Here is a 15,681-nt window from a genome sequence, read left to right as displayed (position 1 = left end):
CACCTTTGTTTATTGTTACGGGCTTTGGGAAATGACCTACTTGGTCATATCTTATATCCTATATGGGGACAATATTTATGGCTTTTCTTCTCTTACAACTATACTGGAAGGTCTTCCAGTCTTCTTGTTATTAACTTTTCCTGCTAGCATCAGCCCTTTTGCTATTTGAGATTTAAATACCAATAATGTCATAATTTGATATTATTTGCTTTCATATGGCGTTTATAAAGGAGCCATGCATTTATTACACAAGAATCCAATAAATGGAAAACCATTCGCATATAATATCTTTTCCATTTAATATCTGTCCTATATAACTCCACCAGCATATCGTGAAGATCTATTCCACCCATTCCCTCATTATTGTTTTTAATTATAGCGGGCATTTCTACATTTATAAAGGTTTTGTCCGATACAAACCATCGTTTAATTTTGGTCGTAGGTAAAACACCTATAAAATTAGATATTGTAATAACAGCTTTGTTGTCCTGCCATTTGCAGATAATAATACCGTTTTTTTCACTTTTATAATCTACAGCGCCTCTTCCTTCCTTTTTTAAAGCCTTATCGTTTTTAAGTGCACATCCTGATAATCGATTAGACCTTACCGTTCCGTACACCAAATATCTCTATTTTTTAAGAATCATAAATAATTGGTATGAGGAGAAAAAATTATCCATATATAATTTATGGTTTTTATTTGATGGTATTATTTCAGACAGGCGAAGTACGATATCTCCACTGATACCTAAATATGATATTATAGTATTAGTAGACTTTCCCTGGTATATTTCAAAATCATACATAAATCCAGAAGAGCCACATAGGGCAAACACTTTTATCTTCCATTCATGAGGCTTCGATTTAATGTGTTGCCTTAATTTAGAGCACCCCTTGAAAGGAATTATGAATTCATCTACAGCTAACTTCTCTTCGAGTTGAATTTTTTTGAAATTTTTTCTAAGTTGGCATATGAAGAATTGAATTTGAATAATTTATTATATCCTTCATCTTCCCTATTTACCATATCTTTGTTATTATTAATATAGAAAAATTTTCGGATCAAAAGGAAACGATTTCGGGACATAGTTTCCGCTACTTGTGGAATAGATGTTTCAACAGACCAATATTGTCTTATAGAAGGCATCTTAACTAAGCTACTATATAAATGTATCCCAATAAATCTTTCAATTTCATCGCTATCTGTATTTATAGATTTACCACAACATTGGAATGAATAAATATTTGTTTCCGATACGAAATTACTAATTATCTGGTGGTCCAAAAATTTACGAAAATATGTTAGAGGAGTTGAATCATGTTCAGGAATTTCCAAAATAGGGATAAATTCTGTATTAATTTGTCCGATGTCTTTCTTAGACCAAAGCGTATCTTTTATTTTAGTTATAGTTGTATCTTATACTATATCCTCCAATTGAAGACCTAATTCATTCGTAATAGAAGATGATGTCGGCAAATCATCTCCCAGCAAAGGATAATAATTATCTTCTTCGTCTGAGCTCTCTATATCAGCCTCAGATATATCACCCTCGGGGATAAGTGTAGTCATATCTAAAGGCATATTGATATAACATCTCATAATACATGTTATTTATAAAAAAATATTTATTGGAACCTCTTTATATCCAAGAAAACCCATTTATAGATATTAGATAATTAATACAGGTAATAATTACGAAAATTTAATCCCCCCATCCAGTTTTCATAACCCTAAAACTAAATATCCTAAATAATTTGCCTAAAATTTCCATTTATTGATAAATTAATATTTTGTTGCATAAGAAATGACCATTGATGCCAAATGGCATTTTATGCTCAATTTCCAGCACCTAAAATGATTAAAAAGATGATAATTTTTAAATAAAAATATTAATATACATATATATATTAATAATAAAATTATTACTTATATTTTTAGCAAGATTTGATAACCAGAAATATGAGTTAAAATTTTGGCGCGAAAATGATACGAAAAAATTGATTTTTTATAACTATAATATGATATAATAACATATGATACAAAGCGAGTTAGTGATAAAATACGAAACAGCAAATATTAAAAATTAAAAATATGATTACAAAAGTTATCAGTGGCCATTTTTAATGCAAAAAATATTATTGAAAATTTATGATTCCAAATGTTATCCATGGGCGCGAAAGGGTTAAGAATAAAATAAAATATTAAGAGAAAAAATGGTGTTTTTAATGTTTCTCATTTTGTTTTTATTTAATTTTTGATGTCATATTTGTGCTGATATGTTATATACACATATGTAGAAATGTCCATTTATTTGTGTAGTTATGATTTTTTATAAAAATTAATAAATTAAATAAATTATGGTAAAATATAAATTATAAATTTTTGTTAATTTTATATACACATATGGAGAAGTGTCGACCATTTATTTATGTAGTTTTTGTTTATGTAAAAAAATTAATGAATTAAAATCATAAATTTAGATAAAATATTTAAAAAAAAATTTTTTTTTTTAAATTATGTACAGCGATGATCTGCCCTTATTGAACTGTGGGCATTTTTATTTGCTAATAAATATTATTCCAAAGAAACCTAAGTGATTTAGAAACATTTTGGGAATAAAAAAAAATTAATAATATATGATAAAATAGTCGAAAAATTGCAACAAACACATCGGTCAAATCCCGACAATGCTTTGGCTGTCAATCTTTTAACCATTTAATGGGCAATTGCGATGTACCAGCGTATGCCTTGAATCTTCCTCAACCTTCAATATGCAACCAACGGAAGGAAGATATGCCCAATGGATCAAGAAGCCCTACTGTTGAGCCACCAATTTCCAAGGAGTCTAAAAATAATTATATAAGAATGTATGGCATATGGCCACCAAATATTATCAAGGAACAGAGTTAAAAGAGACGAATGGAACAACAAGTTATCTGGGATATGGAAATCATTTGATGTTACAGATTGACAAGGATATGGAAGAAGCCATGCTACAATAGAATACAAAAACAGTAGTGCTTAGGTTCATTAGGAACAAGATTATTTTTAAGTTTATGACATATTTATATATATATTAATTAAAGCATATATTTCGTCGGCACATGCCCTTGGCCTGTTAGGGGTGGATATCTTGTAATTATCAGAATAAATAATAATGCTGAACAAAAAATAATTGCGGAAAGCATCCGAAATAAGATTCGTGAAATCGAAATAACAGATTTAGTAAGAGAGGAAATGAATCCCCTCATTAATTCTGGTATTTTGGGAATTTCCGATGAATTAATTGTTGAATCGGATAGTTCTAAAAATAACATTGAAATTAATGAAAATCAAATTGTTGATTTTGAATACGATAAATTAAATAAAGAATGTGAAACTATTATTGTAACATAAATGATCATTGTAGAATATTTTTTAACTTAAATGATAGATGTGAAAAATTTCGTAATTATTATAAATAATCAATAAGGAACACTGATAATAATGAATACTAAATTAGTGAAGAAACATTTCCTAATGATCATAATTGTTAAAACAAATGTGTTATGGTTAATTTCTTAATGTGATATCAGTGAACATCATTTAATATAATCATTGTAAAAATGTGTTTTTCGTGTTTGTTAAATATTGTAATATTTTTAAAAAATAGTCAAAATTAATATTTTGTTTATAATCTAAAAATTAAAAAGTGAAAAAAAATCCAATCATATCTAAAACATAATTTTATAAACAAACATATATATGATTGACATATTATTAAGAGAAAAAAATATTTATTCTTATAATTACAACAGTCCACCACTAATAGGCCAATGATATGTGCTGACATAATATATACTTTAATTAATATACCTAAAGATGTCATAAACTTAAAAATAATTTTGTTCTCAATGAACCTTAGTACTGTTTTTATATTCTATTGGAGCATGGCTTCTTCCATCTCCTAGATATCTTGATGCTTCATTCGTCTCTTTTAACTGTTCCTTGATAATTTTTTGGCGGCCATAGCTTGTTGCCATACATTCTTATATTATTATTTTTCACTCCTCAGAAGTTGGTGGATCAACGGTATAGTTTCTTGATCCACTGGGCATATCTTCCTTCCGTTGGTTATATATTGAAGGTTGAGGATTCAAGGCATAAGCTGGTACATCGCAATTGCCCATTAAATGGTTAAAAGATTGACATCTAAAGCATTGTCTGAATTTGGTCGATGTGTTTGTGGCAATTTTTCGACTATTTTATCATTTATTATTATATTTTCCTTATTCCCAAAATGTCTGTAAATCTCTTAGGTTTCTTTGGAATAATATTTATTTGCAAATAAAATTGCCCAGTCCAATAAGGGCAGATAAAAAATTGTGATATGATGATTGGATTTTTTTTGACTTATTAATTTTTGGATTTTAAACAAGAATAAAATTAATTTTAACGTTTTTATTTTTAAGTTCTGAATAAATTGATTAAAATTATTCAAATGATTTATAAGTGATAAATTTTGATAATTATTAGTTTTAATTGAAATTAAAAAAACTTTTAAAAAAAATACTGATTTAATTTCCGATTTACATTAAATCGATTTTTATTTCTACACCTTGATTAAAACTAAAAAAACATTAAGAATAAACTAAACAAATGTATTTTACAAGGTTTATTTTCCTCTATATATAATTTGAATTTCCAAAATGATTTTAAATTAAAATACATTTATTAGAATCCGCTATCAAAATTATGAATACTGAATATTAGTCATTTAACTCATATTTTTTTTTAAAATTTCTCCCTCCCCCCAACTCTCGAAGAATCTTAGATATGCTACTGAATATCAATATAATATTGGTTTACAATACCAATATAAAATCAATTATTGGTATTGGTTTTAAAACACTACCAATTAGCTGAATATATTTTCCCATTCAAATTAATAGGAATTATATATTGTTTTAATACCAGTTAATATTAGTCAAAAAATAGTTAAATATTTTATGAATTATTTTGAGATGATATTTAGAGTTTGGGTCGGTTTTATACTAAACAACAACTAAATTTTTAAACCCATTTTTTAAGGGTCCCACCGTATTATACCGTATTTGCTATATACTAACTCCGAAGGATAGAAATACTTAGCTTGAATTGGTGGAATCACCGGAAATGGACCCCGCCGCGAATCGAACTACCTCTCGCTTAACTTGATAGTTCTCAACCCATTCACCCACCATTTGTCATTCAGCAATATATATTTTATAATTTACTAAAAGATAAATAATTTTCATTATTAAAATGGGCTTTTCTTTTGGTTCCAAACTTTTCATAACAATAAATTTTTTCACTAATCTAGATAACACAAGAAATATATTGAATTTTCGGTCTACACTTATTATATATTGGTGCAATAAATTATTAAAGGATTATTTTAGCTCAATATTTATATTACTAGAAGATTATTCTTATTTCAATATTACTAGAATATTTACTATATTTTAGTGCAATAACTAATCTACATATTATTTATTAAGTTTATCTGCGAATCTTTATACTTTATATGCTCATTTATTAATATGCACTTTAGAAGCCCTGCAAAAATTTCAAAAAAAATTAGAAAATTAATTCAACCGATTTTTTTAAAAAATATAAATTTTGTTAATTTAATGAACCTATTTGATAAATTTCAGAAAATTTAAACTTAAAAATTCTCCATTACCTTTTCTGAAAATAAGAAAACACTAGATATTTAAAAAAATTCAAATAAGGACTTTAGGAGCTATTTAATGATATCAAATATAGTCTCTACCATTTAAAAATTTATGAAATAAGGTAAATACTTATCTTTCCCCAATCATAAAATCATTTACATGTTCGTATAAAAACAAATAGTTTAAAAGATCTTCCAACAATTACTATCGGTCACACTACTATAAATAACAGACGGAAAAATACATATACCTGAATAATGATAAATTTTATAAAAATTCTATTTCCCCTTAAATATCCTTACTTTTGTTTAATCGGCTTTATTTTTAAATTTCATCTTATCGTCGATGAAATTTTTTTATGTTTTATATATTCATACCATACAGATTACAACGACCATCACAATCACCCAGTGGCCCCTATTAATAATTATTCTAATATGGGTTGTGAAGATGTACATAATTGTCTATTCGATTTTCCTGTAAATGATAACTGCCCTGCTGAAATAATGGTCACATTTCAGGTGTCAATCAATCCTCTAAGCGTGAGACAATTGTTCAACATCATACCGGGCCTCCAGTCTTGTATGCCTCAAATGGAATCCAATAACAGTTAGTTATTTTTTAAATATTTTAATTTATGAGAATTAATTTATAAATAAGAAATAAAACCTAAAGCTGCGTTCTACCCCTTTTAATTTTCTTCCTTAACCTTAAATAGTGCATTCTATTTTAGAAAGTTGGTTATATACAGATTTTGACATAAGTTGACGTTTTTGAAAATACGTACCCATATGTTAGAGAATACACTATATATGAATATAAATGTTCAGATTATATATGATTAAAATTGACATAAATCGCCATTTTTGATTTAATTGTTTTTTTTTTATTTCTAACAAAATACCGGTTTTTTTATATTTTATTTAAAGAATAGGAAAATATAAAGGAACTAGGACACAATCTAATGATTTTTTTAAGAAGTGAGTTCTAAGGAATAAAACTGTGGGGAAAAATCTGTACTATTAAAAAGAGATAATTGTAATAAAAAATAATAAAAGGATGGGAACATTTTTAAGGTGACTATTTATAATATTATTTATCTGATAAGATAGATAACTGTCATTCATGGGCCTGGGTTTTTTAATCAGGCCTCGTCCAGGCCCGCAGTCAAAAATTAGGACTCTCCCATCCCATATCAATTTGGCTCAAACTCATATCCAATTTAATTTATTGTATTCAGCGAAAATAAACAATATTTTAGTGTATAAAAGCAATCATTTTGTTTGCAATATTGAAATTTATTAGAAGAAAAAAATTGCAATATTTTCCGACCTATGGGCCGCAGGGTTACCTGGCTTATTAAGTCTTTTATAACTTTTAAAAAATAATTTGACATGAAAAAATTTGTAAAAATTGTTTCTTCTATTTTATTATATATTAACCCTTTAAATATCGACTTTTTAAAATAAAACTAAAAAATTTTTTTATAAAAAATCTTCATTTATATATACCAAGGATATAAAATTTTTATTTCGACTTTTATTTCATAGTATACAGGTAAAAAAAAATCATGATACAATTTGGCATCATTGAGCGAAATGCATGTATATAAAAAATTATTTATTTATTTATTATGAAAAATTTTTAAAAATTTATTTCCTAGTTATAGCATAAATTTTCACACATATTCCTTGGATATGCGATAACACATTTTTACTAGTCTTAGAAGCTTCTGGCCAATGCTCTAAATTATCATATCTAACGTCAGTTATTATCTGAAATAACTTAGATCCTTTTTGTATTTTAGGATTTTCATTTGATGGTCTCCCTATTTTTCTTTTACAAATTTTACCTGCCATTAACAAGGCAGGAACTATTTGAGATTTAAATGTTATAGGTTTTATAAAAGATTTTCCATTTTTTTAGTAATGTCTTCGATACAATAACCACGCATCCACAATGCAGGTATCTATCAATTGAAATATTATTCGAAGTGATATGGTGTTGGAATATTATTTGGGGGATTAGAAATTTTTTTAGAAAATGTTGTATCAAATGATTCAATATTTTTTAATACCCAATTACTACTGAGATTAGGAAAACTAGGACCTTCATGAACATTATCAAGTTCTATGTGGAGTGCATTTATGGGCGAATCTATATTGTGAATAGGATGATTAAAATTATTCTCACTATTATCAATATCTGTTTCCGAAATATCACCTTCAATTAATTTTATTTGACATCATCTATAAAAAATAAAATTTATTTAACGTTAATAAAATAACTTATTAAATTCCCAATGAGTTAATTTGGCATCATAATTTAAAAATTATATTTACAAAAATTATTAAAATTCTAAAAAAATATAAATTCATGATGACATATTTGAATATTTTGTCTTCTTTATAAAATAAACAGTTTTCAGAATTTTTCAATTAAAATATATATAAATAATATGTAAAATCAAGTAATTTAAGAAAAATTGAAACGGAAATATAGTCAAAATTTACATGATAATAAAATAAAAACGAAAGCATATTTTTTTTTATTATTGATAAAATACGATTGAATACATTTGTAATATTGAAAAATGTTAAATTAAAACATTGAGTGGTTTTAAATATTAAAAAATAACATTCAATATGATGATGTCAAATTAGCTCACAGGACTTTAAAGGGTTAATTCAAAATTTTCTTTTAGAGATTTAACTTAATAATTAATTTTTTTTAAATTTTCAGATTCATACAAAATCTGAACTAAAATCAAAAACTCCGAACTCACTTTTCCCAATTTTTGTATTAAAAAAATACAAAATATTAGAAAATGATACATAGATCAGCCTGCAAGTATGACACTCCCCATCACCGCAGACTGATCTCTGATAAATTGGAAATTTTGGTATTTCTAAAAAGAAATCTTCGATATATTAATTTAAATATCTATTTCGAATTTCATAATATATTTGTTTATTACTAATTATATAAATAGAAAAATGTTATTACTTATTATATAAATAAGTGATTTATCAATAAAAATATTTTATTACTTTTAGAATTGCAATTGAATTGAATATAAACTATAACTGATCATTATAATATATTTAAATGACATATGTTATGGTATAGTTAAATTATAGATGTTATACTAATAAAAAGTATATTAAAAATTAAAACCATTGGTATCTTTACAGAATACAAAATTAGATATGATTTCGGATCGGTAATCGGCCGATATCAATTTAATATCTGGAATATCGGATCGAATCAGCCTCCAAAAAGTGGTATCGGTACACCCCTAAAAAAATTATTTTAAATTATGGAAAAAATCTTAATTTAATAAAAAAAATTACTATCAGATTAGAACTTCGATAGAGACTTGTAGAAGATATTTTAATATTTATTTTTTATTATAATTAATTAATGATGAAAATTTTTTCTAATCCAGACCCTATTTATTAAAGTTGAAGAAATTTTTTGCGCCCCCCCCTTTCAAATTTTGCGTTTTGGTATGAATCAATTATTACATCGAAGCAATAGTATAGATTTCTATTTTTCCCATTAATTTAGCAATTATTATTAATAATAATAATATATATCCATTAATTGACATATCAATTTATATAAATGTTAAGATAATTATTAAAAAAAGTAAAATAGTGAAATACAAATTTACCCATTTATTATTAAAATTAAAATTTATTTTTAGGAATGTTCTGGACCGTTCCAGGAAGGTTCCGTTCTCATTCCATGTTACTCAAAGTTCTGTGAGCATTCCGTTCCAGAACGATAGGGGGACTTTCTTTCCTGGATTTCTTTACATCTATTTTATCAGATATCATTTACATTTATTAAAAAAAACTTAAAGGTGTTTTTCATATATTAAAATATAGTATTTTTTGTTGCAATTATTTCTTTTTAATTATTCATTTTTCTTTTCTACAGTTTTTTTATTTTGAAATTTTTTCTTAAGACAGTTTTTTTAGGGATCCAAACCGAACTTTTAAATAGGTAATTTTCATCGAACCTGAAATGTTAAATTATTTTTTATCCGAATCAGAACCAAACCGCGAAAATGTTTGTGAACCAGTTCGAGCCTCATGATTTTGAGCTTATAAAAGAATGTAGAGTTATTACTAGTATATTGCTAAAATTATAATCTATATCTGAATTGTTGTAAAGATTATTATCAATCAATTTGATTGATGTCAGTACAAATTTTATTATCATTTTACAACATTATTTAGCTTATATTGCCTAGAGATAAATTGAATCCAATAAATAAAATATTTAATTATAGTGTTATTAATGATAAACCAATATGTAAAATTTTTATATACAAAAGTTTTTAGAGGTTCGAACCGAACCGATTTTTTTATTTTTTAGGAACCTGAACTTGAACCGTTATTTTTATTTGAACCTAAACTGATGTTCGGATCCCTGGTTTTTTTTTTTATATATTTTCTCGCAGTTTTTCCCCAAGGTTTTTTTCCCAGTTTTTCGGTCGAGTTTTTTTCCGCGAACTTTTTTTTTATCCCATACCAACATTACACATATTTTATGTGTAAACATCATTAAATATTTATATTTTCTACCATCCCTCTCATAAATTATTAGCCGTTTTCAATATTATGTACAACTCACAAATTGCTGCCACTTACGCTTTGGAAAAATTGCAAAATTTTGAATACCCCCCTTCTATGCCCATTTTTATTGCGTGTGACCCTTTCAATGCGACCATGAACACGAATATTATGTTAAATGTTTTTTATTGAACTTTACATTTTATCAAAAATTTTGTAATGTTACAAGCAGTAATTTTTATAATTTTATTATAAATGCTAATGTATGAATGCATAATTAACCACACAAAATTTTGAATGAGTGCTTTGTAAATAAGTTTCTTTAATTTGCTATATGCTGCCGTCTAAATTATATATCAAAATCAATTTTAAAATAATCTATATTGGTAACAGGTCTAATATGATGAATTGTATGAATATGATGATGGGTATGGGCGGCAAATTTAACGGTAAATTATTTGTCCTATTATATATTTTTGAATTTGATAAATTCAAGATTTAAATCACTTCAAAATCTTTAATAGATTTCTAATTAGCATTTGATAAAATTTTCTATGCAATATGATTATTATTATAATTTATCCTTTAATAAAATATAACCATGATTTATCTTAAAGAAACATAATTTTATCTTCCTAACACTAATAATATAATATGTAGTTTTTTTTCCTTGAGATAAGGTATTTTTTTATAATGTTAAATTATATAACCAAATCAAATATCAAGACTCAGCACAATCGTTTTCCAATAACATCCTAGCAAGTACTTCTGGTCCACCCTATTCATCTTTTCATACATTGAACAAGACTAATGATATATCAAACAATCAATATTCCTCCTATTGTAACGTTAAATTGCCGGCACCCGAACCTATGGCAGACAAGTCCGCGCAAACTGTGGAAAGACTTTGGGTCATGGGATATCCAAAAATACCACCTATACCCGCCCTCTTAGACACTTTTGGGTTTGCTTTTAATAAATATTAACGGATAAGTAAATTTTTTTGATCATTTTTACTTGTCTAACTACTTATTGAGACTTGTTGCTGGGGTTTTATATACAACATTATTTTAATGATCCTCCAAAAAATACATTTTTGAACACTGATTTTCAAAATATATGAAACTTTTTATGATGTATATAAAAATTATTTTCAGTCATGGAAAAAACTATTCGGATCCTTATTTTTTTGGTCAAAAATTTCTAACATATTTTTTAGCAAGAGCATCTCTCTTATACTCAGCCCAATTAAAAAATTTCAAATGAAGATTAATATTATTTTTGAAAACTAATATAAGCCAAAAAATCAAGGGTGGTCGCATATCAATGAGGTGGGTAATAATTAAAAAATCATAAAATTACCTAAAACTATCAGATCGGATCCATTTTTTATAAATATCGGTCAATGAGAATTATAATTAAAAAAAGAGCATCCTCCATCCATTTATTTTTGTTAAAAATATTTTTTTTAAACTTAAATATTAAAATATAAACAATCGGGCCAAAAAATTAACGGGTCATGTTGGGCGTGCAAAAATTAAAGATGCCCGGTCCACTTAATATATAGTAGAAAAAATATTATTCTAAAGCCGAATAATATTAAAATTATATATTTTATTTTGCTTATAATTTTAATGATTAAATGACCTGCTACTATGATCATTATTTTATAAATTCGATGTTATTTTTTCCATAGGATATATTTCTGGATTTTAAAAAACGGGCTGGGCTGGGCAACCTTAGTATGAAATTGGAACCGGCCCAGGCAAAAACTAAAATCCTACTCGGCCGGGTTTGAAATTTTTGCCGACCTCTACTAAAAATATTTTAAATAAATATAAAGCACCGAGGTTTTTGAACCCAGAGGACATCTAAAGAAAACTAATTCAAAATAGCAAAGAATTCTATGAACGATAGTTTTTAAAATCGGCATCCCTCTTAATCTTAAATATGAATTTGATGGAATTTCTGTAGAGACAAGTTTCTATATATCTCTCTCCGAAGATTACATTCTATAAGATATTCTATCAAAAAATTTATTTTAAATTTTGTTTACATCATGCTATATCATATAGCCTATGAAAAACCATTTTTAACAACATTACAAAAGAAGAAAAGGCTAAATTGTACAATATGTAACTTTAACTGAGCGCAATGGGGACAATCAGCAATAAATCAAAATTTTTGGGATAGTAAAAATATGGCTATAAGAACTTAAGCAGAAACCTTCCATCTTTAGAGCTTATAAAAAACCGGCATCCATTTAGTGTAATGGCAAATGGTTGTATGCTCAAAATACCTAGGATGTGATCTATTTATAAATAATATAATAATTACTATTAAATATCAAGATATCATCAGTTAAGTAATAACATTAATTTATTTATCAGTAAATCACACCTTTTAGAAAGACGGATTTACTTATCATCGTTAAATCTGCAAAGATGAAAGAATTACCATATCAATAATTTACCACGCAGCAGATTTCAAGTATTTTTTGGAGAATAAATTAGTTATGTGGAAATCGATACCTCAGAGTTTGTGCCAAATCATATTTATTCATTACAAAAGAATATTCAGTTATAAAGGCAAAAATAGATTTAGCACAATTTTAATATTACTTGGTGAGAATAATATTTAACATAATTTGGGGGCATAATTTTAAGTGGTCACTTATTTTAAATCAAATACATTTTAATATAATTTAATTTTGCTTATTATATTTTGGTATTTTATACTGTAAAGTAGCGTAGTTACTAACAGAGTCACTTTTTGAGAAAAAGGAACGACATTTGTTACATATTTCCAATGATAACATTAACGAGTAACGCGTTTCTTTTTTGAGTAGCAGTATTGCAAAACGCTACTTTAATTTTTTCTTAAAAAATATTGAAAAAATTTTTTATTAATTTTTTATTTAAATTTTATAAACAATCAAAACCGAGTTTCTTATTTAGATTAACCGCCAATATTTTTATTTTATTTATTACATTTTTGTTGTTGAATTTTATTAGTCAGGATTGTTGATCTAATTAATAAATCAATCGAGGTATGTTAATTTTTATTTATGAAACATTTTTGTAATTGTAGATTGAAGTTGGGTCCACTCTATCGACTATTAAAAAATGTTAAAGAGGCAAATAAGCTAAAATAGCGTCCAATATGGTCTCTAATAAGCTTGTAGCCAGAGAATTTGATATTAAATTAAAACAAGCTAAATATATGGGATTATTTATACTGACTTAACAATGAAGAGATTTAACTATAGGCTCATTCTATTACAAATCAACCAGTGTTTCGGACGACCATCTCAAAAATGAATGAAACTTGTCATGTTAGTTATTTATGTTGTAAATTTTAATAAAATAGCGCTCGCTCAACCAGATTCAAAGATATACGCTTTCAAAATCGAAATGCGCTATGCGTGATTTAATTAAATCTTGTTTTTTTTAAAAAAAAATACTTAAAATAGAGTTACAAATTATTTATCATTTTATAGCCGCTTGTTTTTATCGTATTCTATTAATGACTGTGTTACTAAAGACACTATTTATAGGTTTATTTGTAATATATAATATTTTGTTTTTTAATTAATGCGTTACTATTCATCAATAGCTAGTAACGCATACAATTTCACAAAATAACGGTAACGCGTTTCTTTTTTTCAAACGTAATGAGTTAGTTTAAATTAACGTCTAAACCACTGGTATTTTATAATCATAATAAAGTTTTTAATTTTTTCTGATCTTTCAAACCCCGGCCTTGCCTAAGTTTTTTTTAAAATAAAACCTTGGTCAGACTATATTTTAAAACCAGATATTTAAAATCGCTATTATTAGGTATAAATGTTAAATGATTAATTTTTAAAAATCCGGGTCGACCTGAAAAATATAAAACCCGGGCTGGGCAGAAAATTTTTTAAAAAAAAATCCGGACCCAGCCATGCAAATAGTACTTATGCACAGGGATGGAACCCTTGGACAAAAAAAGGGTAAGGGTACAGGAAAAAAATTTAAAAAGATCTGAGTTTGGGTCTGGGAGGGAACATAAAAATAATCAAAATAAGATTTTTTTTCATTCATTTATTATTATACTTCAATATATACACATTCATAATTTACAAATGAAATAATTTATATTTTAAATGTTTTATTCAATCGCACAATCATTCTAAAATATCATCCATGAGATTTCTACGTAAATTAGATAAGACAATATATATTTCAAAGATGAAAATCCACGTTCTACGCTTACCTTAAATAGATAGTTTTCTTTATAATACATAAATTATTGTACTTGTGTGGCCGGTACAGCCTTGACGACTAGATAAGATATATAATTCTGGATATATTGAAGAATTATCTTTCAAGAATTTAAAATATTTTTACCAATATTTATTCTCTTAACTTCTGAGAACTTTTCTATTAAAGATGCAATAGGCATTTTTTGATTCTCCTTTCTATCTGACGAAAATTTGATTTTTTTTCTCTATCTAAAGTAAAATTTCAAGATCATCAATGTTGCTGTCATTATTAATATCACTACAACTAGTAGATAGTAGCCTCCTATATATTGTAATTAATGGAGTTTTGCGTATGCCATAAATCCTTAAAGATGGTCTTTAGCCATTTGTTTTTGCTCAATACTCAATAAAACTTGATATCGAGGGTCTAAATTATAGAAGCGTATACAACACAATTTTGCAAATATTGTTTCTCTTGAATTTTCATGTTTTCTAATATTTCTTATAAAATGAACTAATTTTTTCTAAATCTATTCGGCATCTAGTCCATATGCCATAAAAATCAAATAAACTTAATTGTTCTGATTGTAATCTTAATAATGTTATTTTTAAAGGAACAAATACAATAGTAAGGTTCTTTATTTGGCACCAATCATCTTCCTACAAAATGACTTCACATGCTCCTATAATAAAATCATTACAGAAATCTTTCAAACTTAATCATTCTAGCATCATACAAATTGAGGACCAACGTGTTGTGCATTATTTAAATTAAAATATTATTACTTGCACTACAAAATAATAAATGTATTTCAACATAGCATATTAATAAATTTACATAATAAAATATTATTACCTACACTAGAAAATAATTTATGATATCAATCTCTAAATAAAATGAAAGTCCAGGAAGAAAATTGAAAGAAAAACTCGAAGATAAAAAAAAAGTTACTAAAATTTTTATTTATAAAATTTTTATGACACCTAGAACCCTTGGACTCCACTTTTAAAAAGGGTCCGGGTTCGGCCAAAATACGAGGGTTCGGGTTCACATCCCTTCTTATGCAGGTCTCTAATTAATATGTTATTTTTTAAAGCATGTCTAGAATACTTTATTTTCTAAGGCACTGTTTAGTATTATAGCACTTTCTGTAAACA

At 26.2% G+C, this 15,681-nt stretch overlaps 1 protein-coding gene across 1 annotated transcript in view; it reads left to right on the top strand.

The window, feature by feature from the left end:
• Nucleotides 1-15,681, top strand: part of LOC135925661 (RNA-binding protein 45-like) — a 35,713-nt gene that overhangs the window by 16,405 nt on the left and 3,627 nt on the right. Inside the window, exons 5-8 of the mRNA XM_065461081.1 lie at nucleotides 6,082-6,306; nucleotides 10,315-10,453; nucleotides 10,674-10,729; nucleotides 11,007-11,244. Coding sequence (XP_065317153.1) covers nucleotides 6,082-6,306; nucleotides 10,315-10,453; nucleotides 10,674-10,729; nucleotides 11,007-11,244 — 658 coding nt within the window. The remainder of the gene's footprint in view (nucleotides 1-6,081; nucleotides 6,307-10,314; nucleotides 10,454-10,673; nucleotides 10,730-11,006; nucleotides 11,245-15,681) is intronic.

Source organism: Gordionus sp. m RMFG-2023, chromosome 1 (genome assembly GCF_954871325.1).
Source record: "Gordionus sp. m RMFG-2023 chromosome 1, tfGorSpeb1-WG-v2, whole genome shotgun sequence".
Lineage (NCBI taxonomy): Eukaryota > Metazoa > Nematomorpha > Gordioida > Chordodea > Parachordodidae > Gordionus > Gordionus sp. m RMFG-2023.
The sequence above is the reverse complement of the archived record's forward strand: the minus strand, read 5'-3'. Positions and strand labels throughout refer to the sequence as shown.